General features: G+C 42.8%; 1 protein-coding gene across 5 annotated transcripts in view; it reads left to right on the top strand.

Moving 5' to 3' along the window:
• Nucleotides 1-22,688, top strand: part of MTA3 (metastasis associated 1 family member 3) — a 225,305-nt gene that overhangs the window by 38,339 nt on the left and 164,278 nt on the right. For 4 of the 5 annotated variants that reach the window (XR_006215907.1, XM_042982071.1, XM_042982070.1 and 1 more), the window contains exons 1-3: nucleotides 5,359-5,435; nucleotides 7,120-7,187; nucleotides 16,467-16,560. Coding sequence is in view for 4 of the 5 variants with exons in the window: in XM_042982071.1 (XP_042838005.1) it covers nucleotides 5,408-5,435; nucleotides 7,120-7,187; nucleotides 16,467-16,560 (190 nt within the window). In the remaining variant the exon portion in view is untranslated. Of the gene's footprint in view, nucleotides 1-5,358; nucleotides 5,436-7,119; nucleotides 7,188-16,466; nucleotides 16,561-22,688 lie in introns of those variants that run through there. The other variant, XM_042982073.1, reaches the window with a different exon arrangement.

Here is a 22,688-nt window from a genome sequence, read left to right as displayed (position 1 = left end):
TGAGAATTTTGCTCACTGACCCTTGTGAGATGGTCAGCCCTGGGCATTCCCCTACATCTTCACTGTCTGTCTTGGTCAGCGACTTGTGTGGCTGTCTGCCCATGCCCTGCCTGTTTGCACATTTGGACCTGGACTCTGATCTCCTGAACCCGGACCTGCTAAACCTGTTTTTTTCCCAAGCTGAAGGACTCAGGGAACCTGCTTCTTCCCCTGGGGCCAGGGTTTGGTTTACTCCTTAGACAAGACAGGCAGGCTCTGTGTAGATGGTGACACAGAAGAGGCTATTTTCACTGCAGATCTCTCTTTTAAGCTCTAGGCCTATTTGTCCACCTCTTTCCTAAAGACGAAGCATCTACCTGGATGTTTCCAAAAGGAAAACAACACAATTTGCTTAACATTAAACCTGTCAACTATCCCTCCTCCCCCAAATTGCCTACCCTACAGTATTTTTTTTAATTAATTAATTAAATTTTAACAGTTTATTTATTTAGGGGCGCCTGGGTGGCTCAGTCAGTTGAGCATCTGACTTTGGCTCGGGTCATGATCTCATGGTTCATGAGTTGGAACCCCACATCCGGCTTGCTGCTGTCAGCACAGAGCCCACTTCCGATCCTTTGTCTGTCTGTCTGTCTCTCTCTGCCCCTCCCCCACTCGTGCCCTCCCTCTTTCTCTCTCTCTCTCTTAAAAATAAACCTTTTAGAAAAGTTTAAAGTTCATTTATTTTTCAGTAATCTCTATACCCAATGCAAGGCTTGAACTCACGACCCTGAGATCAAGAGTTGCATGCTCTTCCTACTGAGTCAGCCAGGTGCCCCCCTACTCTAGCGTTTTAAACCCACTGCATCATACCTCTTCCCACCCAGTTACTCATACTCTACCTCTCCAAAGTCATCAGATCCCATAACCCCTACCTCCTGAATCTTTCTCAAATCCCTCTACTTTTCTCCCATCCCCCTGCCTCTACCCTAGGTCAAGCCATCATCCCTTCTCACCAACCTACCAATCTCACCATGTTTCCTCACCAACCTACCAACTGATCTCCTGCCTAGACCCTTCCATCTTGTCTAATCCTCTTTACTGCAGCCTGTGTCATTCCTATAAACACTCCCTGTTAAATCCCTTAGACATTCCCATTGCCCCTTATAATTCGTTTTCCTGACTCCACACCCTGTACTGCCCAGCCATCTCCCTGTCCAAATTTATAGCATTTTGCCAGCTAAAAAAGGGAAGCTTTAAGATCAATTAGTTCAACCTTCCGGGGGCTCATGCTTGTCCCCATTGTGATTTCTGGTCCCTTTTCTGCTACCTGGAAGCAATGCTGTCTCTAGAGTAGGAACCTCCTGTGGATGCAACCCAATGGCTGAGCCAGATCCCCTTGGAGGGCATGAGAAAACCATGGACTCCTAAAATGCACATTTCCAAAAACCAAGACCTTCTGAGATTAGCCCTGAGCTTCATGTTTTCAGCACAGGGATGGATGGAAGGCGATGCTCCTTGACTCTAGAAGCTACAAAACTCCTGACTCTCATTTCCTTTCCCTCGGGGGCTCCCTGCTTTGATTCTTGCTGTTATATGCTTAGCTTTCTCCTAGGATACAGCACATGTGCCTTTAAAACCTAGGACCTCCTTAGAATAGCTGAGACAGGCTGGCCTTTTTCCAAAAGAATTTTACTAAATAACAAAACAAGTTAGTGAAAGAAAAGAAAAAAAGACAGAGAGAGAAACAAATCATAGAAAACACAAACAATAAGATATAATCCTTTATCCAAAACCTGGCATCTAATTTCAGATTAATTAGATTCTAGACACCCCCCTCCTACCCAAGTTCCTTTCCTGAATTCAATATCACGAAGCTTCTAGTCTCTGGCCAGCTCTGTAGAACCTGTATGAAAACTCTATCCTCAGATTGAGACAAAAATCAACTCTGTCTCATTTACTTCTTCCTTCCCTCCTTTCTTATGAAAGGGGCACAGGGGCCGAGGGAGAGAAAAAGAGAAAAAGAGAATCTTAAGCAGGCTCCGTATTCAGCTTGGAGCCTGTCCTGAGGCTTGATCCCACGACCCTGGGATCATGACCTGAGTTGAAATCAAGAGTCGGACACGCAACTGACTGAGTCACCCAGGTGTCCCCATTTACTGCTTTCTTGAGCATCCATTTCTCTTCAGCTAAGTGGTGGGATGCTAGAAACTGACACAGGAACACAATGGGCCTTTAGACAATTTCTTACCATGATTCTCTCTCTTTTTTTTTCAATGTTTATTTATTTATTTATTTTGAGAGAGAGAGAGAGAGAGGAGAGAGAGAGAGAGAGAGAGAGAGAGAGAGAGAGAGAGAGAATCTCAAGCAGGCTCCCTGCTCACCATGAGATCATGACCTGAACCAAAATCAAGAGTCAGATGCTTACTATCTGAGCCACCTAGCACCCCCCCGACCCCCCCCCCCCCCCCCCCCCCCCCCCCTGCTTACAATGATTCTTTAATCACAATAGCCATGCATGCCAGGAAATTTTTCCCACGGAAGGTTGGATTTGCCAGGGGATTTCTGGCAAGGTCTGAGAGACACCTCTTCCTTAGTGGTGAGGGTGGCTGGCATAGAGAGAAAGGACCTAATATATAGGTAACTCTTAACATGTGCCAAACACTTTATGTATTGTTTTAAGCACAAGACTTTGCTATAAGTATCAATCCCTAATCGTATTTTGAAGAACTTGAGGCTCGGTGAGGATAAGTATCTTGCTCAAGGTCTTACAGCTAAATAGCCAAACTAGGAGTGAAGTTTGGGCTGGTTGATGACAAGTTTGTGGTGATCTGAACCACACAGCCTCCGGAGGTAGAGGTACCTTTGCTTCCTTTGAAGGTAAAGGCTTTTCCACCCTTTCTCTGCTTTGAGGGTTTCTTTTAATCTCCAAACATTTGCGAAACTCCATTATGGCAGTACCTCTTTGATATTAGGAGGCATGTAAGTTTCATAGACAAAATCCTCGCATTCCAATCAGTACCTAGTTCTCTAACTATACTGAGCCCATCATTGGTATTTATGCTTTCAGATATGGAGCATGTACTATGTAGAAGACACCGGCCCAGGAGCTGGAGGTGGAAGAGGTTGAACATACAAAATCTAGAGGAAGGAAAAGGCCCTGGGTTCTGGCACCATCGTACTTCCTGCTCCTCCCCCCAAGTCTCTGAAACCTTTCAGTGGGGGACTTCTGGATAAGACTGTTCCTAAGGACAGGAGGTGGGTATGGATGGAGGAAGTTTTCTTGGCACCTTTTGCCCATTAAGTATGGTTAGTACAGTCACCACAAATACTTGCTAAGGTGCACAAAGTTGGGGAAATGAGAGAGCAGTACGGAACTAACAGAAATACAGAAATATTTTGAAGGGGGGAAAAGTGCTCATTTATTTAAAAATGATGGAATGGTCAAAGGCTTTAAAGCTTGTGATCTGTTCCTTCGTAGTTTATGGTTTTCAGGTGGCCTTTTCACTTGGAAAAAGGCTTCTGGTTTAGAGAATTGTAGGCCAGAGGAAAGGGCTGAATTATAATCTCAATACTGCTACCAGTTTACTGGATGACTCCAGGTGAATTATTCAACCTATTTATGTGTCAGCACAGAAATGGAGACAGTGATGTCAGATATGTCACAATATGTTTTCCGTGGGATGTCCAGTAAAAGGATTATGATAAACGACAACTATTCAGTGTGCATAACAGAACACTTCTGCTTTTTTCTCTGGGTCAGAAGAGCTGACACAGGCTCACATTGTACCCATGGTATAAAACCCTTGGGAATCTGAAACATTATGGAGTTAATAAAAAGCAACAGACACCTGTTATTTACATAGTGCTCTATGCTGAAAGATTTATAAAGCATTTTCATATATCATCACAACTGATCCTCAACTCACCTGTGAAATGGAATTAATGTTCCCATTTTATATCTGAAGAAACTTGGGTCACACATAATCAAGGTGACTCAGGCAAAGGTGCTTTATTTTTATTTTTTACTTTGCCTCAGCTATGTAGGAAATTATTTTTTTCACCTTAGTAATTTGTGATAACGGACCATCACAAATGCCATCACCATACAAACAAAACACAATCTTTTCTTAGGACACTTCCCATCCCTGCACAGACCCCACACCCAGAGTCACCAACATGTAGCTGTAAATCACCAGAAACTCCAAACAGCACAGGAAGGGGAGGGATCATCTTTATGCTGATTATATGACAATGCCTGAGAGCAGTTTGGAATGGATTGGCTTTTTAAAGAAAGTTGTTTGCGTTCATTTGGGGGGATTGCCCCAGCTAAGATTCAACTCTATTTGTTTTTTGTTAGTTTCCTGTGAGGGAATTAAGGCTGAGAACACAGGGATTGCCTAGAGAATTAGCATGGGAAAATAATAATGATTTAAAAGCTTTAGACACATAACTAGTTAACAGTGCATCAGTGGCAAGGTGACTAAAACTATCTCCTCCTTTGTGGTTGGTGGTGAAAGGTAGGGTCCTGTTCCCCTATGGGCAAAAAGAACCCCCCCACTCCCTTCTCTAAGGGCCTCTTTGCCTGGCAGGGCAGCGCAGTGTGTAGGGCCTGTCTAGAGGTGAGGCTTCCACGTGGCGGGGGGGGGGGGAGTGGGTTCTATTCAACTCGGTTTTGGGGTGAACGCTGATAGACCTACCAATGCAGTTGGGGTAAACTTGGGAGGGCGTCAGTTTTTTCTACACTTGTCCCCAGCTGGGGCTTTCCCTGAGGATGCTGGAAGCACCTGGAGTCCTCCTGGCCCCAAGGTGTGCATGACCCAGGACCACTGCATTAATGTCACCACGAGGAAGGTGCTCTGCGGCGTGCACTTAGTTGTACCCAAGTGTTTGCCCTGAGGCTGGCGCCCACGTGCTAGAGGTCTCGCATACAGGGGTCTCCCAGGGACAGAGCAGGGAGGAAGACCTGTCTGGAGGTGGCCAGGTGACAGGGTACACTGGCTGAGGCGGTACCGGCTCGGGAGAGCCTGAGCCCCTGCCCCCGCCCCAATCCTCTAACAGCCCCAGGTCCGCCTTTGCGAGTACAGGCCTCTGCTTCGGCCACGACCCTTGCCCTAGGGTACTCCACTTCCAGCAAGGGCCCCCAAGCTACCGCCCGCCCCAAGTCCTTGCTGGCCCCGCAGCGACCTCCCCCGGCCCGGCCCACTCGGCCTTGCAAGCCCGTCGCTGGGGGCGGTAACCTGCCCCCACCCCGTGGCGTCCCCTCCCCTTCACTTCCCCCTCCCCTCGGTCCCTCCCTCCCCTCCCCCCCGTGGCGAGGCGGCGGCGGCGGCGGCGGCGGCGGCCGAGGCTGAGGCGGCGGCGGCGGCGGCGGCTGCGGCGGCGGCGGCGGGCGGGGCTCGGCTCGGGCTCCGCGGGCGGGCGGGCGGACATGGCGGCCAACATGTACCGGGTCGGAGGTAGGAAAGCTCGGCCCGACCCGGCCCGTCTGGGGGCGGGCTCGGGAGTGGGGGATCGGGGCGAGTTCACCCTAACCGCTGGGAGCCGCGGGCGACCCGGCCGAGGGCGCAGGGGGCGGGGGGCGCCGGGGCCCGCCGAAGGGGCCGGGGTTTCCCACCCCCGCCACCCGCCCCTCCCTCGACTGTGGCCGGCTGGGGGCCGGCGCCCACCCTGCCCCTCGCTCCCACCCCCGCTCAGTTTTCTAGGGCCAGGCCTGTACTTGGGGGTGTGAATCCTCAGACGCCCCCCTCCAGGACACCCGCATTGGGTAAGGGCCGTCGAACCCCCTGATAGGATGGTCTTTCCCCGCGTGGCTTCCAGGCTGTGGGGGTTGGAGAGGATGGGGGGACATCCCCCCCCTCCTCTACTCCTTCTCCCCTTTAGTGGGAGTGTGGGGTGGGGGTGGGGGCGATGGGGGTTCAGCCAGGGGCACAGCCAGGGGCCTGTTTGTGGGGACGGGGCCCTGCACCTCTCCTTCCTCACCCCCCCCCCCGTTTCTTGCCCAGCCCCCCCAAGATGGGACACAGTGGGGCCAGGGCACCGCAGCCAGAGGTGGGGAGTTGAGCTCTGCCTGGACGTTTGCTCTGGTGTCTGCCTCCTTCCCAGCCTTCTGCAGGAGAGAGAAATAAGGTCAAACAAACTTTCTCCCTACTCACGACGCCCTCCTCCCTCTTTCTTGGTAAAATAATAATTCAGATAAGTGGCGTGTTTGTGTGTGAGACTCGCTCTTCTCTGCTCATTAGTGAGCTCCTGATGGATGGTGGTGGGAATGGCCTGGCCAAATGAGGCCACTTTGCAGAAGAGAGACGGGAAAGAGCCACTGAGATAGACAATAACAACGCAGCCCAACCTTTCAAATAAACACACAGTGGGAAGTTTCCAGTGAGCCTATTAGATGAGAGGAAAAGCCACACTTGAAAATTTTTATCCTTTTTATTGAAAGCCGGTTGTGATTTCTTTACAACACAACCCTGCATGGATCTGGATTAAATATGGTAAAGAGTTTTTTAAAAGCCTGATATCATCTCTAGAGAGCTCTGTCAGAAAGTGAACCCCCCTTTCATGTCCGTACACCCCTCTGCCCCCCCCCCCCATCATCTCAGACCTGTGGAAAAGTTTGTCAGTGTGCTTCCTCTTACCTGCTCAGCTCACTTGATTGGTTTTTGTTTTGTTTCGCTTTGTTTTTTTTTTAGTGATTGAAATGTACTTTGGGCTGCTAAGCTTTTCAAGATGCTCTAAATTTGTCTTAGGTCAATAGTTTTATGTGAGAAGCATACTCCAGGGTAAATTGGATTGAGGGAAAAGATGTGGGAGCAGTTACAGCATAAAAGACATGTTTAGTCAGCTCCGACTACTTAATGATAAGAGGGGTCTGTTTGTTTATTATTTAGTGATGGGTGGTGTGAAAGTTTAGGAGAACTTGATAAAACGTTAATTGAAATGAAAATATTAGGAAAATAAGGGTCTGTGAATAGTAGGCATATGAGAAAATATATTAAACTTGTATTACTAAATTTGCTTTTATCAGGGAACTAAGTCTGCACTTCATTTTGAAAGTGAATTTGCCTAATATAGAAAGTCATAGATTGACAAATGTGAACTTTCTGTTGAAAAGATTAAGCTCTTTACTTCCTTTAATTACAGATTATGTCTACTTTGAGAATTCCTCCAGTAACCCGTACCTAATCAGAAGGATAGAAGAACTCAACAAGGTATACACTGAGCTTTCTTGATTCTAATATTAAAAAATAATTGTTTTCCATTGAAGGGTAATTAGGTAAAGGGCATAAGAGGTGATTTTACTTTCAGTCCTAGAGTCTTTGAAAGTAGAGATTGCAGATTAGAGAGTTAGGCAGGATTCTGAATATTCTTTTACTTTTTATAATTACCTGTGATATTAAATGTACTGAGTATTTAACATCTGCATATTTCTTCACATTGCTCGGAGCTTCTCAGAGCAGGTCACTCCTGTAATTCAGTCCCTTTTTATATTTAGAGTCATAATTGTATTTCTCCCTTTTTAGTGAATCATGATTTTCCTCTTCCATCTTTAGAAGGAGGAAGCTATGAAATCTAATATTGAAGGGAATTTGTAAAATTCTGGACTAGACTAATAAGAATACAGTTTTGGTATAATGCAAAGTAGCTTCCTACTTTAGGCCTTAGGTAAATAAAACTTTTATATTAAGGTTTGTCCCTCGTCGCTGGTGTCCAGGACATCAGAAGCATTGTGACTGTTTGCATATGAATGCAATGGTGGCTTATGAAAACAGTCATAAACTATATGAACCATAGATTACTAATGATGCTCTGTTTTCCTCCAAACCAACTGGGAAGCTTATTTGTACAGCTTGTGAGAATTCATAGTGTTAAAATGTTGGCACTGTCTAGCTGAAACCTTTCCCCCAAAGTACCATCTGGAGGCTGGTCCAGTTCTGAGCCCCAGGAAGTGGGGTGTGGTTTAGGGCATTTCTGGTTTATGAGCCCCGAGATCTTGGTTTGCTTCTGGAGATACCCCGTGGACCTTGCATTTGTAAAACTGTCGTCGTATTTTGAGACCACTACTACCAAATGAAGAGAATGGTCTCAGGATTAGATCAGTCTGTGGGTGGGAACTGTTGGGGTGTCATTTTAACCTTTTTTTCGTTATTGATGTAAAGTGTAGGCAACTCGAAGCTGTTTATCAGTTTATGTAGAAAATTAATTAGGATACAAAAGAGAAATGTTGGCCTGTGAGACTGGTATTCTTTGGCTACTCCCTATCCCTCTGACCTCCACTTTCAGGCTCTCTGCCTTGCTCGTATGTAGCAGGTAGATTCTTGGCTGTTTTCATGTGCACCCACCTTAGGACCACCGAGTCATTTCTAATCCCCTGTACCTTGCTCTACCTTGCTCTTTTTTCCATATCATTTATCACCTTCAAGTATACTTAATTATTGTGTTTATTTTCATTGCCTGTTTTCTCAGACTAGAATGTAAGCTCTATGTGTGTAGTGATCTTTTCTGTTCACTAATGCATCCCAAGTGCCTTTGAATAAAGTGATTGGTACATAGTTAAGACATTCAGTAATTATTTGTTGAATTAATGAATTTCTCCAGTTTCTGGTGTTAATGCTTGCACATAGCTTTTACTGTTTACAAATTATTTTGATTTGTTCGTTTTACAGATATTTCTGAGGACCTGCTACCTGCCAGGCATTTTTAGATATGCGCTTTTAGGAATTCAGGGATGAACAAAAATAGGTCCAGTAGTGAGACAATCATCAGCCAAAGTATCCCACAATTAGAAGGAAAATTGCAGCTGTGCTAAATTTGCAAACATCAGGACATGGTGTTCTGGAAGCGTATAATCTTGGGGATTCACGTTTGTTACTTTTTCTGAGCCTCAAAATAACCTTAAACCTTTAAGGTAGATGCATCATGGAGTGTTGTTTAGAGGTATGCAGTGGTAATATGACTGGATTGCACCCTCTAGCTTGAACTTGGCTCATTTCACACTCCTTTGTCGTCATAATACTGTTCACTTCAAAAGTATCCCTCAGGGCACCTGAGTGGCTTAGTCGGTTGAGCATCCGACTCCTGATCTCAGCTCAGGTCTTGATCTCAGGGTTGTGAATTCAAGCCCTGTGTTGGGCTCCATGCTGGGTGTGGAGCCTACTTAAAATAGTAATAATAATAATAAATTATATTTGAAAAACAGTGGCGCCTCGGCTTGGTCTGGTAAGCCTCTGACTCTTGATCTTAGCTGAAGTCTTGATCTGAGGGTCGTGAATTCAAGCCTTACATTGGTCTCTGCGCTGGCATGAAGCCTACTTTAAAAAAAAAAAAAAAGAGGAACGCCTGGGTGGCTCAGTCAGTTAAGCATCCGACTTCAGCTCAGGTCATGATCTCGTGGTCTGTGAGTTCGAGCCCTGTGTCGGGCTCTGTGCTGACAGCTCAGAGCTTGGAGCCTAATTCGGATTCTGTGTCTCCTTCTCTCTCTGCCCCTCCCCTGCTCACGCTCTGTCTCTCTCTGTCTCAAAAATAAGTAAAAACATTAAAAAAAAATTAAAAAAAAAAAAGAAAGTACCCTTGTCTTCCCATCCATAACTTCTTCCTGGTCCTCTGCTTTCAGCAGAGAGCCCTTATTATAATAATGGTTTTTGGGAGGCTGGGAATGATTGAACTGTGAGAGACTACAGTTTGTAATTTCAGACAGTGGCAATTTAAATAGATGGATTATTGGTAAATAAGTGAGATTGACTAGTATTAAATAGTGAATATTTACATAGGGCCTTTATTTTTGAAGGGATATGGAAGGGGTATCTCATTTATTTTAAAAAAATGTTTTATTTACTTTTGAGAGAGTGCAAGTAGAGGAGGGGCAGAGGAGGGGAGAGACAGGGGATCCCAAGTGAGCTTTAGGTTGACAGCAGTGAGCCCAATGTGGGGCTCGAACCCACAAACTGAGATCATGACCTGAGCTGAAGTTGGGCACTCAACCAACTGAGCCACCCAGTTGCCCCAAGATTTCTCATTTTAAAGAATTCATTAAACAAATATTTATTGAGTACTTGTTGTGTACCAGGCACTAGTCTAGCTGATACACAACAGTGAACAATATGGACCTATTTTCTGCCCCTCCTCATAGTCTCATGAGGGAGACACATGAAAGACAAGTTACCAGACATAAAAAAAAAAAAAAAATAGTGAAAATGATGTTAACTTTTAAGAAGGAAATAAACAAGGATCTTAACATAGAGAATAACAGGGGTCACTCCTTTTGGATAGAAGGGCAAAGGATTTTTTTTTCATTGAAGTTTATTTATTTATTTTTGAGAGAGAGCAAGAGAAAGTGACAGCATAAGAGAGACAGAGAATCCCAAGCAGGCTCTGCACTGTCCACGCAGAGCCCAACAAAGGGCTTGAACTCACGAAGCAAACCATGAGATCATGACCTGAGCTTAAACCAAGAGTTGGATGATTAACCTACAGAGCGACCCAGGTGCCCCAGAAGGGGAAAGAATTTTAAGGACACTGAAGTTGAGTCCTAAAGGATGAGAAAGGTAGCCATGGGAGAGAGCCCACACAAATGTTCCAGATACAGGCCCTGAGAGTAGCATAGGTCAAATTGGCAAAGTGGGGAAAATTAACATGATGGAAAATCCCAGTAATGAATTTAAGAGTACTTGATATGTTCCAATTGATAAGCCAGGATAAGAAAGGACATTTACCTAGGAGTGCCTGGCTTGCCTCAGTCAGTGGAACATGCGACTCTTGGTCTCAGGGTCGTGAGTACAAGCCCCATGTTGGGTGTAGAAATTACTAAAAATAAATAAAATTTGGGGCGCCTGGGTGGCACAGTCAGTTAAGTGTCTGACTCTTGATCTCAGTTCAGGTCATGATCTCACAGTTTAAGTTCCAGCCCCACATTGGGCTCTTCATTGGTGGTGTGGAGCCTGCTTGGGATTCTCTCTCCCTCTCTCTGCCCCTCATCCGCTTGTTCTCTCTCTCTCTCTCTCTCCAAATAAATAAACTTAAAAAAATTTTTTTAATAAAAAAATAAAACAAAAATAAATTTTAAGAAGATAGTTACTAAAATAGGTTAATGTCCTTTCTTTTTTTCTTTAAAGTTTTTATTTATTTAATTTCTACACCTAACATGGGGCTTGAATTTATGAGCCTGAGATCAAGAATTGCATTTCTTCTAATTGTGCCAGCCAGGCATCTCTAGTAATTATCTTTTTTTTTTTTAATTTTTTTAATGTTTACTTTTATTTTTGACAGAGAGAGAGGGAGACAGAACATGAGTGGGGGAGGGGCAGAGAGAGAGGGAGACACAGAATCCAAAGCAGGCTCCAGGCTCTGGGCTGTCGGCACCGAGCCTGATGGGGGGCTTGAACTCACACTGCGGGATCATGACCTGAGCTGAAGTCGGACGCTCAACCGACTGAGCCACCCAGGCGCCCCCGTATTAATTATCTTCTGAATAGAATATGTGTGTGTGTGTTTAATTATTTTATTTTATTTTATTAAATAAAAATTTAATTTAATAAATTAATAAAAATAAATTTTAAAATTTTAAATTTAAAAATAATAAAAATTTATTTTTATTAAAAAAAATCTTTTTTGGTGTTTATTTTTGAGAGAGAGAGAGAGAGACAGAGTGCAAGTGAGGGAGGGACAGAGAGAGAAGGAGACACAGAATCTGAAGCAGGCTCCAGGCTCTGAGCTGTCAACATAGAGGCCAGTACGGGGCTCAAACCCTCAAACCGAGAGATCATGACCTGAGCCGAAGTCAGACGCTTAACCAACTGAGCCAGCCAGGTGCCCCTTGTGAAGATAATCTTTTGGAGGGTGAATATAAGATTAAAATAGAAACAACTTTCGGTATATTTTATTTAGTCATCTAGGTTGGATGTTGCTCCTACTTCTAAAGATTGCATCTGCTGGCCTCCAGGGCAGCGGGGCAGTGGGGGGGTGGCTGGGGGAGCTTAGTTGGTTGAGTGGCCAAGTCTTGATTTCAGCTTGTCATGAACCCAGGGTTGTAGGATCGAGTCCTGCATTGGGCTTTGTGCTGAGCATGGAGCCTGTTTAAGATTCTCTCTGTCCCTCTGTTCCTCTCCCCTACTCTGGCATTTACTCTCTCTCTCTCAAATTAAAAAAATTAAAAAAAAAGATTGCATCTGCATTCATGTTGAGAGAAAGCTGTGTGCACATAATAGTGTAGTGTCAGGAAGTTTGGGAAGTTAAACTTGTGGAAAAATTTGTTTGTTATTTGCTACTAAAATTCTTTTGGTGTGTATGCTGTATTATTTGTGTGTATCTTCATATTCTGTATATTTTATTAGCCCTATGACTTGCTCTGAGATTCGTTTTACTGTTTCTAGTCTTATGGTTTTTTTTGGGGGGGGGGAAGAGGGGAATCACTAATTTCTTTGAGAATCTGATGACACCCTTGCCTCCAACTACATTTGCACATAATTTCAGGAGAGTCCCTCAAAGCCCTTTCGTGAAACCCAGGTTGAGACCTCTCCTACCATTTTAGATCTCTTGGGAAAAAGGACAGAAATTGGGAAAGCACCTTTTCACTTGTTCTTTAGTTTGAGCAAACCACAGACGTTTTGAAATGGAAAGTGTGTGTGTGTGTGTGTGTGTGTGTGTGTGTGTGTGTGTGTGTGTTTAATAATGTACTTTCTAAGTCCGGGATAGAAACAGACATGAGTATGACTAAAATGATTCTAGAGCTTAAGAAAAGCCCCTTATTGCTAGAGGATATTTCAGTAAACATGCTTGACGGAACGGGATTTAAGAGGCTGCAATGCACATGGAGAAAAGAATACAGAAGAAAAGTTGACATCCACTGTGGGTTCTTCTTTACACATGTCCCTGCTTTTCCCACCTATGTGGTTTTCCCTGGTCCTTCTTTTTTCTTGGACACTCAGCTTTCCATGCTTCACCTGTTGGACTCCTTTCCTTCTTTCCTAGGACTCTACCCCCTTTCCTTTGCCTTCCCCCAGTGGGTTGCTCTTCCTGCTTCCATGAGTGAGAGAAGTAGAGTCTGGAGGGGAAAGGAAGTTGTAAAGGAAAATATGAGTGGCAATATTGTCAGGCACATTTTACATTTATGCTTTAGTTGTGGGGAACTGGTGAAGGTTTCTAATCAGGTGAGGGACATGATTCCAACTGGGCTTTGGAGGGTTGGAAAGGAGATGATGTGAATAGACATCCTTGCTAGAGTGGAGGCTTCGTGAGGGTGGGCACTATGTATCCATGGAGCTTAGCTCAGTGCTTGGGCACAGAGGAAAGTCTCAAAAGAAATGTGGTGAGTTGAAAGTATAGCCAGACTTTTATATATACCAAATCTTTTTTCACTTTTTTAAAGTAATCTCTACACCCAATGTGGAGCTCGAACTCACAGCCCTGAGATCAAGAGTCAGATAGATGCTCTACTGACTGAGCCAGCCAGGCACTCCTAACCTAGGTTTTTAGAGCAGTGCTTGGAGAACTATTTGTGGTGAAAGATTTTTTTTTTTTTTTCACATTTATTTATCTATTTTGAGAGGGAGAGAGAGGCAGACACAGAGAGAGGGAGAATGAGAATCCAAGCAGGCTCTGTACTCTCAGCACCAATCCTGACTCGGGGCTCCATTCCATGAAACGAGAGATCATGACCTGAGCAGAGATCAGAAGTTGGATGCCCAACTGATTGAATCACCCAGGCACCCTGTGGTGAAAGATTTTTAAGAATGTTCACTATCTGGGGCACCTGGGTGGCTCAGTTTGCTAAGTATCCGACTTCGGCTCAGGTCATGATCTCACGGTTTGTGAGTTCAAGCCCCATGTTGGGCTCTGTGCTGACAGCTCAGAGCCTGGAGCCTTCTTCAGATTCTGTGTTTCCCTCTCTCTCTGCCCCTCCCCTGCTTGCACTCTGTCTGTCTGTCTCTCTCAAAATAAATAAACATTAAAAGAATGTTCACTATCTCAGACTGCTTTTATAAAATGAAAATAAATAATAGAAAAATGAAGTTTAAAATAAGCTTATAAAACCACAAGCCTTCATTTTTCATTAGTAGGTTCAACAGATTAAAATTAACTATCAGATGCTCTAATACACACTCACTCTCAGTTCTCATTTCATTACACAGCAACAGTTGTAGACTGGGTCTTGGACCATCCTTTGAGTAGTTCAACTTTAGAGGAATGCTGGAGGTTGTGTGTGTGTGTGTGCATGTGTGTGTTGTATGTGTATTTGTGGAGGGGAAGAGGAACACTGTAGTTACAAAGTACCTAATGGCCAAGTGTGTACATGGTTCAGAAGAGACTTTATTTTTTTAATTTTTATTTTTTATTTTATTTAATTTTTTTTTTTTTTTTTAATTTTTTTTTCAACGTTTTTTATTTATTTTTGGGACAGAGAGAGACAGAGCACGAACGGGGGAGGGGCAGAGAGAGAGGGAGACACAGAATCGGAAACAGGCTCCAGGCTCCGAGCCATCAGGCCAGAGCCTGACGCGGGGCTCGAACTCACGGACCGCGAGATCGTGACCTGGCTGAAGTCGGACGCTTAACCGACTGCGCCACCCAGGCGCCCCTATTTTTTTAATTTTTAAAAAACGTTTATTTTAAAAATTTTATTTTTTTAAGTTTATTTATTTCTGTGTGTGTGAGAGAGAGAACACAAGTGGCAGAGGGGCAGAGGGAGAGGGAGATACGGAATCTCAAGCAGGCTCCAGGCTGAGCTGTCAGCACAGAGCCTGATGTGGGCTGGAACCCACGGACTGTGAGGTCATGACCTGAGCCGAAGTTGGACGCTCAACCGACTGAGTCACCCGGGCACCCCTAAATGTTTTTTAAAAAAAAATTTTTTTTTTTTACATTTTTATTTATTTTTGAGAGACAGACACAGCACAAGTAAGCAGGCTCCATGAGCTGTCAGCACAGAGCCTGATGTGGGCCTCGAACTCACAAACTGTGAGATCATTAACTGAGCCCAAGTCAGACGCTTAACTGACTGAGCCACCCAGGCTCCCCGAAATGTTTGTTTTTTATTATATTTGAGAGAGAGAAAAAAGAATGCGTGGGGGAGGGGCAGAGAGCGAGGGAGACAAGAGGATCTGAAGTGGGCTCTGCCCTAATAGAGAGCTCAATGCAATGTGGGGCTGGAACTCACAGACTGTTAGATCATGACCTGAGCCAAAGTCAGATCCTTAACTGCCTGAGCCACTCAGGTGCCCCAAAACTGTTTATTTTGAACTGTGCCCCTCCACCCCAAGCAGTTTTGAATTTGTTTTTGTGGAGTATTCCTAGTGGAGGAACTCACTAGAAAGGCAGAAAAAATATGCCATTAGACACTTGCTTTGGGTTTTGAATGTGCTTTTGTCTTAAGACAAAACTGATAAAGAGCTTATAATTGTAGTCATTGATAGATTTTATTTACAAGAAGTATTGACCTGTTCATTTATTAGATTGCTGGATCATTACTTCTGGAGGATGTATTTGATCACAATATTGTGAAATATAGAAGCACTTTGGTTAGGATTTAATATGATTTCAATTCAGAGGGCAATATTTCTCCATGACTATTTCTCACTCTAAAATACTGCTGCTGAACTTCATAAAATTGACAAATTTACTGTAGCATAAGTATATTCTTATTTCTTTATGTCTGAATATATCTGTAAACCCAGAGAAATTCTGAAAATTTGTTCTCATATTTGTTTGAAATTGGAAATCATAATAGCATTTTACTGTAATCTATGTGTTTTTACAAGGAACTTTGTAATGAATGACTGACCTTGAAAGTTCTCAGAATTCATAAGGAATAGGAGGAGAGTAGGAACCTGGGCCCCAGCTGCAGCAAATTACAACCTAACTGAATATTGGTTGTATTCTAGACTGTAGTCAAAAATAAATAAGAACTTCAGCGTTCATAACTCAGAGATTTTAATACTTTCATATGTGAAGGTAAACTAAGTACTGCTGAGAAGATCAACTATTACAGATTCATAGACTTAACCAGGTGTGGAGAATGCTTTTCCAGGTCTTCTGCTCCACTCTGTCTGACGGCTGCCCGAACCTACAGGGCTTCACCATCATGAAACATGGGGGTGTTCTGGAGAGGGCTGGATGATTTTACTTTTAGCCTCTGCCTCTGGGAGTGGGATATGTTTTGCTGTCTTAAGTAAGTTACGTTGTGGCTCTGAAAATTTGGGGGATTAGTTTCTCAGGGCTAAGCAGATTTAAGCATCTGGCTTTAGTCATTAAAGGGGTGTGATCACTTTAGATTAATTGATACTAGTAAGTTATTTAATTTTGACATTTCAGTTTAACTTGGAACCTTTGCAAATGCTGCACATCCTCATTTGAATTTTTTCAGCTCTCTGATTATCCTGCAGTTGTGGTTGGCACAGTGTAAATGAGATTGATCTTGTGTTGTATTTAGTTTTGTTTTGTAAACTATTTGAGTCTATTCTTCGGTGCAGATAACTTTTATTTTTCTTCTCTCTTAGACTGCAACGGGCAACGTGGAAGCAAAAGTAGTGTGCTTTTATAGACGGCGAGATATTTCCAACACGCTTATAATGCTTGCAGACAAGCATGCTAGTAAGTTAATTGTCTTGTTTTAATTAAAAAATGTTTGAAGTTTTTTGTTTTCCATGATAGGAGGAAAAATACTTTTTGTTACCTGTACTTTTTTGCCTTTCCATTTGTCTTCCTGTTAGTTTAGATGAGAGTAATTTTTTCAGTGGTACTTGGTTTTAGTATATATTTTCTTTTTTTTTTTTTTTTTAACATTTATTTATTTTTGAGACAGAGAGAGACAGAGCATGAACGGGGGAGGGTCAGAGAGAGGGAGACACAGAACCCAAACAGGCTCCAGACTCTGAGCTGTCAGCACAGAGCCCGACGCGGGGCTCGAACTCACGGACCGCGAGATCACAACCCGAGCCGAAGTCGGCCACTTAACCGACTGAGCCACCCAGGCGCCCCAGTATATATTTTCTTAGATTGCATCATATGCTTATTACTCAATACACTGAAAGTGTACTGCAAGTAGGTTTTTGCATACAGTCAGCATAGTGTTGTGCAATCCTCAGTTTTTATTGGTGGTTTTGAAAGGGTTTGGGTATGAGGAAATTTATACTTCATTGGTATTTGGAGGACATTTTTTTCCCCTCTGAAACAATTGGGTAATATTTACATTTTAAAAAATTCTGAGTAGTTATTATATGTACAGTATATTAGGTATGTATGAAAAAAGGTTTGCCAGAGAAAGAAGTGCAAAGTGGTATTTAGATATTGTGATCTTCTGTAATTCGCAACTCTGAGCCCTTCTTTGTAGATTAATCTTTATTGTATGTTTTTCCACCGTGATCAACAGCTTTGATGTATTTCAGCTCCTGTTGTTTTTTATTATTTTTAATCTTTTTAACTTAATTTTTAATTTTTTAAAAACATTTTATTATTAAATCATCGCTGTACCCAACTTGGGGCTTGAACACAACCCCAAGATAAGGAGTCACGTGCTCTACCGACTGAGTTAGCCAGGTGCTCTACCCCTTTAATTAAAAAAAAAATTTTTTAATGTTTATTTATTTACTTATTTATTAAAAAAAATTTTTTTTAATGTTTATTTATTTTTGAGACAGAGAGAGACAGAGCATGAATGGGGGAGGGCCAGAGAGAGAGGGAGACACAGAATCTGAAGCAGGCTCCAGGCTCTGAACTGCCAGCACAGAGCCTGATGCGGGGCTCGAACTCACGGACCGTGAGATCATGACCTGAGCCGAAGTCGGACGCTTAACCGACTGAGCCACCCAGGCGCCCCAATGTTTATTTATTTTGGAGACAGAGACAGAGCATGGTTGGGGGGAGGGGCAGAGAGAGAGGGAAACACAGAATCCGAAGCAGGCTCCAGGCTCCAAGCTGTCAGCACAGAGCCCGATGCGGGGCTCAGAGGTCACAAGCCGTTGAGATCATGACCTGAGCTGAAGTCAGATGCTCAACCAGCTGAGCCACCCAGGCACTCCTACCCCTTTAATTTTTTAAAACAATAAACACAATGATAAAAAAAAGTGGCTTAAATTTTAAGAAAGAAGACATATGTGAAACATAAGTATAGTACTTTATTTTTAAGTTTATTTATTTATTTTGAGAGAGAGAGACAGCATGCAGGAGGGGCAGAGAGAAGGAGAGTGAGAATCTCAAGCAGGCTCTGCACTGTCAGCGTGGGCTCAAACTCAAGGAACTGTGAGATCATGACCTGAGCCAAAACCAGGAGTCGGACGTTTAACCGACTGAGGCACCCAGGCGCCCCAGTACAATACTTAATTTTGAAAGTAATTTTTGCCCTACAAAATATATGAGACTAGGACCATATGTCTGTGCGTTTTTCAGTTTGACACTGTGATCTGCAATACTCTGGTCTTGGGGATCCTGAAGCTTTTGGAGTGTTTCGGTAATGGGGTAGGAGAGGCTATTGTATACACAGGTTTATTCTGTGCCTGTGTGATAATTATTTGCCCACTGTGTTGCTGGTTTAACCTGGAAGATTGATTGTCTCATAAGTTAAATTCCTACTATATTTTCTGCTGTAGTTCATAGTTAAATTTCTGTTTATTGTATAAAAAGGGTTTATTATGATATGAGTTGTTCTATAATTACAAATTATATGGTGACAGATTCAGGGCATTCCTGTTTGTCCTTCCTGTATGAGACCAAAGTACTACTTTTTATTATTTTTTAAAATGTTTATTTATTTTGAGAGAGAGAGAATGAGCAGGGGAGGGGCAGAGAGAGTGGGAGAGATAGAGTCCTAAGCAGGCTATTTGTTGTCAGTATAGAGTCTGACTCAGGGCTCGATCTTACCAACTGCAAGATCATGACCTGAGTCAAAACCAAGAGTCGGGCATTTAAATGAGTGAGACACCCAGGCGCCCTGTCTGCTGACTGTTCTCAGCGTGGCCACATTTTGTGCTATTTTAGGCATGTAGATGTAGAAAATCAGAATTGAATAGGCCCTTGGTATTGACCCTTAGAAATCAAATTTAAGAGATTTAGAAAAAAAAGAAAAAGATTTAGAGAGGGGGCGCCTGGGTGGCTCAGCAGGTTAAGCGTCCAGCTTTGGCTCAGGTCATGATCTCACGGTTTGTGAGTTCAAGCCCCACATCGGGCTTTCTCCACTCTCAGTGCAGAGCCTGTTTTGCATCCTCTGTTTTCTCTCTGCCCCTCCTTCCTCTCCCCCCCCTCAACAATAAGTAAACATTAAAAAAAAATAAAATGTCAGTTGGTTTTTCTTTTTCTTTTTTTAAATGTCTTACTTATTTTTGAGAGAGAACGTGAGCTGGGGAGGGGGAAAGAGACAGAGGATCAGAAGTGGGCTCTGCACTGACAGCAGTGAGCCCGATGTGGGGCTCAAACTCCCCAACTGTGAGATCATGACCTAAGCCAAAGTCATCTACTCAACCGGCTAAGCCACCCAGGTGCTCCTCAGTTGATTTTTCTACCTTCTGAGCAATTTGTAGATCATTGGGTGGATTACTTCTATCTACATTTGCTTGTTTCTTCTATTATCTATTGAGTTTATCTTCAGAGGTAGCTATATGCTTAGGTATGGTGGAGTCAGAAGTATCTTGTATTTCTGTTGTTATTGACCAAAATTTCAGGTGGGAAGAATAAAACTGCTTGAATAGTTCTTGCTGTATAAAGAGGTTTTATAGGAGGATTAATGGAGAGAGCATCATGTATTTGAAAGATTTCAAAACTGGGCTTAAATTTCCTGAGCCTCGGTTTCTCCGTTTAAAAAAACTTTCCCATTTTCGACTCCTTTAAAACTTTTTATTACAGAAAATTTCAAATATACAAAAGTACAGAGAAGTGTGTAATCCACCTGATGTTTCCATTACTTTGCTTTAACAGTTATCAATAAATGACCAATTAATTCATCTGTACCCCTACTTGCCCCTTATTTTGGAGCTCATCAGAGAAATCTTACCATTTCATCTGTAAATACTTCAGTATGTATTTGTAAAAGATATGGCCTCATTCAAACTTACAGAAAGTACCAAGAACATACAAGGAACTCCCATATGGCCTCTACCCAGATTCAGCAATTAACAGTTTGCCCTGTTGACTTTATTATTGTTATTATATGTATAAACTGAATCATTTGAGAGTAAGTTGGAGACATCAGTGTTTTTCCTAAATGCAAAGAAATTATTTTACATAACCACAGTATAGTAAACAATTCAGGAAACCTAATATTCACACAAAACCATTATTCATAGTCCTTAATCAAATTTTATGTACTAATGGTGTTCTTTATAGCTGTGTATGTTTTTTCTTAGTTTATTTATATTTATTTATAAATTTTATTTATTTATTTTGAGAGAGAGAGCACAAGTGGGGAAGGGGCAGAGAGAGAGAGAGAGAGAATCCCAAGCAGGCTCTGCCCCACCAGTGGAGAGCCCGATGTGGGGCTTGAACTCATGAACCATGAGATCATTATCTGACCCGCAGTTGGACATTTAATCGACTGAGCCACCCAGGTGCCCTTTATTTACTTATTTTTAATGTTTATTTATTTATTTTGAGAGAAAATGTGTGCCTAAGCAGGGGAGGAGCAGAGAGAGAATCCCAGGCAGGCTCTGCACTGTCATCGTGGAGCCCACAGACTGTGAGATCATGACCTGAGCTGAAAGCAAGAGTCAGACGCTTAACCAGCTGAGCCACCCAGGTGTCCCTATTTTTCTTAGTTTAGAATAAAACCCAGACTCACACATTGTATTTTGTTGTCCTGTCTCCTTGATATGGAACTAGTTCCTCAGTCTTTTTGTTTGTGTTTTTTGACCGGAACATTTTTCAAGAAAACAGGCCCGTTATTTTGTAGAACATGGCTCAATTTGTGTTTGTCTAATGTTTCCTCATGATTAGATTTAGGGTATTTTCTTGTTTTTGCAGGCTATGTAATTTTTGTAGGGATGCCATGGAAGTCTTATTGTATCCCTCTCCATGCCTTATATTAGGAGACACATAATTGGGTTTGTCCTAATATTGATTGTGTTTGGTTTGATGACTTGGTCAAGGTGGTGTCCCTTTGTATTTAGTAAGTTATTTGGGGGGAGATTATTAGCAACTATGTGAATACCTTGTTCTTAATCTTTAGCCTACTCATTTTAGCATTCTTTGCTCATTTGGGATTCTGTATGCTCATGAAATATCTAGTTAGTTTTCACATTTTTCTTTTATAATTTCTTTTCATTATTTAAGAAACATTTCTTTTAAATGTTTATTTGTTTTTGAGAGAGAGAGAGACAGAGCATGAGCAGGGGAGGGGCAGAGAGAGAGGGAGACACAGAATCTGAAGCAGGCTCCGGGCTCCAAGCTGTCAGCACAGAGCACGAAGCGGGGCTCGAACTCAGGAACTGTGAGATCCATGACCTGAGCCAAAGTCAGAAGCTTAACCCACTGAGCTACGCAGGCGCCCCTCTTCATTCATTATTTTAAATTGATACATAATTCACATAGCATAAAATCTGTTCTTTTGAAGTGAGCAATTGAGTGGCTTTTAGTATACTCACAAAGTTGAAACTATTACTGCTGTCTAATTTCAGAATGTTTTCATCATCCCCAAAGGAAATCAGTTACTTCCCATTCCCCCTTCAGCCTCTGGCAGCCATTGATCCACTTTCTGTCTCTATAGATTGGCCTTTTCTGGACATTTCCTTTGATGGAATCATATAATATGTGTGTGGGTAGGTGTTTTTTGTTGTTGTTGTTGTTGTTGTTGTTGTTGTTGTTTTAGTAAGCTCTACACTCTACCAGGGGTTTGAACTCAGGACCTCAAGATCAAGAACCTTCAGGTGCCTCTAATAATGTGTCTTCTTGTCTGGCTTTTTAAAATTTAGCATAATGTTTTCAAGTTTTTTCCATGTTGCTGCCTGAATTCCTATCTATTGATTCCTTCCTTCCTTCCTTCCTTCCTTTCTTCCTTCCTTCCTTTCTTTCATTTTTCCTTGAGAGTGCAAGCAGGGGAGGGGCAGAGAGGGGCACAGAGATTCCAAAGCAGGCTCAGCTCTGATAGCTGACAGCAGTGAACCCGATGTGGGGCTTGAACTCAGGAACCACAAGATCATGACCTGGGCTGAAGTCAGACGCTCAACCAACTGAACCACCCAGGTGCCCCTATAAATATTTATTTTTGAGAGAGAGACAGAGAGAGAAAACACGCACACTTGAGCTTGAGTGGGAGAGGGGCAGAGACAGAGGATCCGAAGTGGGATCCATGAAGTCATGAAATCATGACCTGAACTGAAGTTGGATACTTAACTGGCTGAGCCACCCAGGCAACCCCCTTTTTTTCGTTTTTTTTTTTTTTTTTTTTTTTTTTATAGCTGAATGATATTTCATTGGGTGGATATACATTTTGTTTACTCTTCAGTGGAAGGACAATTTGGATTGTTTCACTTTCTGGTGATTTTGAATAATGCTGTTGTGAACATCCATATACAAATTTTTGTGTAGATATTCATTCATATATTTTCCCTCTATCCCTCATCGTTCTGTTGAAGATAGCAGGTTGTTCACCTACACAGGAATTTCCTTTGGTCTGGAGTTTGTTTATTGCATCTCTGTTGTGTCCTTTACCACATTTTTTCTGTAGACAGGTGGTTAGGTCCAGATTCTAGAGGATCTAAATCCACATGGTTATTTTGGAGGGGAAATGGGGTAAG

This window comes from Panthera tigris, chromosome A3, assembly GCF_018350195.1.
Source record: "Panthera tigris isolate Pti1 chromosome A3, P.tigris_Pti1_mat1.1, whole genome shotgun sequence".
Lineage (NCBI taxonomy): Eukaryota > Metazoa > Chordata > Mammalia > Carnivora > Felidae > Panthera > Panthera tigris.
This window is presented reverse-complemented; position numbering and strand designations above follow the sequence as displayed.